At 35.9% G+C, this 1721-nt stretch overlaps 1 protein-coding gene across 1 annotated transcript; it reads left to right on the top strand.

Moving 5' to 3' along the window:
• The first annotated feature begins 521 nt into the window (after positions 1-521).
• Positions 522-1721, top strand: LOC106753744. Its single transcript, XM_014635595.1, has 3 exons — positions 522-713; positions 794-973; positions 1656-1721. Exons 1-3 carry the CDS (start codon positions 522-524, stop codon positions 1719-1721), a joined length of 438 nt encoding a protein of 145 aa, XP_014491081.1.

Here is a 1721-nt window from a genome sequence, read left to right as displayed (position 1 = left end):
AAGTTTCTGTTTATAAAAAAAATATAGTTTAAACACAAAAACATTTTAATGACTTTTATTTTTAATTTAAAATAAAAATAAAAAATTATTTAAATATTTTTAATTTTAAAATTTAGGTTTAATACCTATTTTGGTCCCTCCTTTGGGAGGGTTTGTTCAAAGTGGTCCCTCCTTTTCTCAAAAGTTCACTTAAGTCCTACTTTTTGCAAAAACTGTTCAAAGTGGTCCTTTTTGCTAACGACGTTAAGTTCATTAACGGCAGACGTGCCAGGTGTCTAACATCTGCTGATTTGGCATTGTTAATTGTTTTAAAAAAAATATATAATGATGACGTGGAAATGTATATAATTAGGGTTGGATTAGAGAAGGATTTAGGGGTAATTTTTGGTGTGTGATTAAGTTAACCATCCTGTTACGGTGATTGATGGTTATTGTTCCCAAGTTTAAAAGCAATGGTTAGGGTTTGTGGTCATTTGCTCCAGAGTTTTGGAAAGTCAAAAGTTTAGGGTTTAGAGTTTTGAATGGCTTCTTCACAAAGTGGTTGTTCTTGTTCGAAGACAACGGCCAAAGGAGCTTCGCATTCATCACAGGGTGATGTTTCGAGGGGTGTTGGGATAACCCCTATTTGCTACTGTGGTGATTTTGCTGTACTGAAAGTTGCGAAAACTGCAAGGAATGCTGGGAGGAAATTTTGGGCATATCGTCATTATAAGGTTTTTGTAATAGCAAAGTGACTTTTATGTTTCATTGATTTCCTATGTTGACAGTTTTTTGTGTTTTTTGTGAGTAATAGGGTGCATTTACAAGTGGGATGTCATGTAACTTTTTCAAGTGGTTTGGTGAAGAGAACGGTGATGATAGAGATGGTTCAAATGTGAGGCAAAGCAACAAGAGGACCACTGATATGGAAAGTGCTGTGAAAGAGTTGCAGAGAATGATGAAGTTCGTAGTTGGAGTTGGGGTTGTTGTTATTGTGCTTAACATCATCATATTGGGGCTGTGTTTAGGTTGATGTTAGGTGACCAATGTGCAATTTATGTTGTGTTCATGTCTTTTGAGTTCATGTTGTAATGTTTTGAGTGCCCTTAGGTTGATGTTAGGTGGGCAATCTGGAAGCAATGTTGTGTTTGTGTATTATGTGTTGCTGTTGTAATATAACTTGAACCATTTGGGTTAGTTCAATGAAATTCGTAATAGTCCTCAGTTTCGTTTTAAGTTGTGCATTTTGGTCCCCCTTTTACTTAAAAATTGTGCATAATGGTCCCTTAAATTCAACATAATTCCAGTGCATGGTAAGGAAACCTAAACCTAAAAGAACATTCAAACAACAGTTTGACACATAATATTCAGTACATCCAGTCAAACATGCTAAATTCAAAGAAAGATACTGCCATACACAATATCACCAAATTCATACATAACATGTTCAAATTCAAATATGAAAGATAAAATGTCTAACTTCAAATAAACATACATAACAACTTAGCTACTGTCCTACACACTCTCAATAAAGAAACAGAGTTCAATCTCTGCAACTTTTCTTCTAATTGTTAACTTGTTCCTTGGTATTGGTGGAGTTGGTTCTGTCATGGAATCTTGTATTGGTACTGGAGGCTGAGTTGGTTGGTCACTTGCTGGTTCTTGTGGCTGGGTAGGTTGGTCACTTGCTGGTTCTTGTGGCTGAGGAGGTTGCTCACTTGCTGGTTCTGTTGGCTCTATGA

Source organism: Vigna radiata, unplaced genomic scaffold, assembly GCF_000741045.1.
Source record: "Vigna radiata var. radiata cultivar VC1973A unplaced genomic scaffold, Vradiata_ver6 scaffold_7, whole genome shotgun sequence".
NCBI classification, from domain to species: Eukaryota; Viridiplantae; Streptophyta; class Magnoliopsida; order Fabales; family Fabaceae; genus Vigna; species Vigna radiata.
This window is presented reverse-complemented; position numbering and strand designations above follow the sequence as displayed.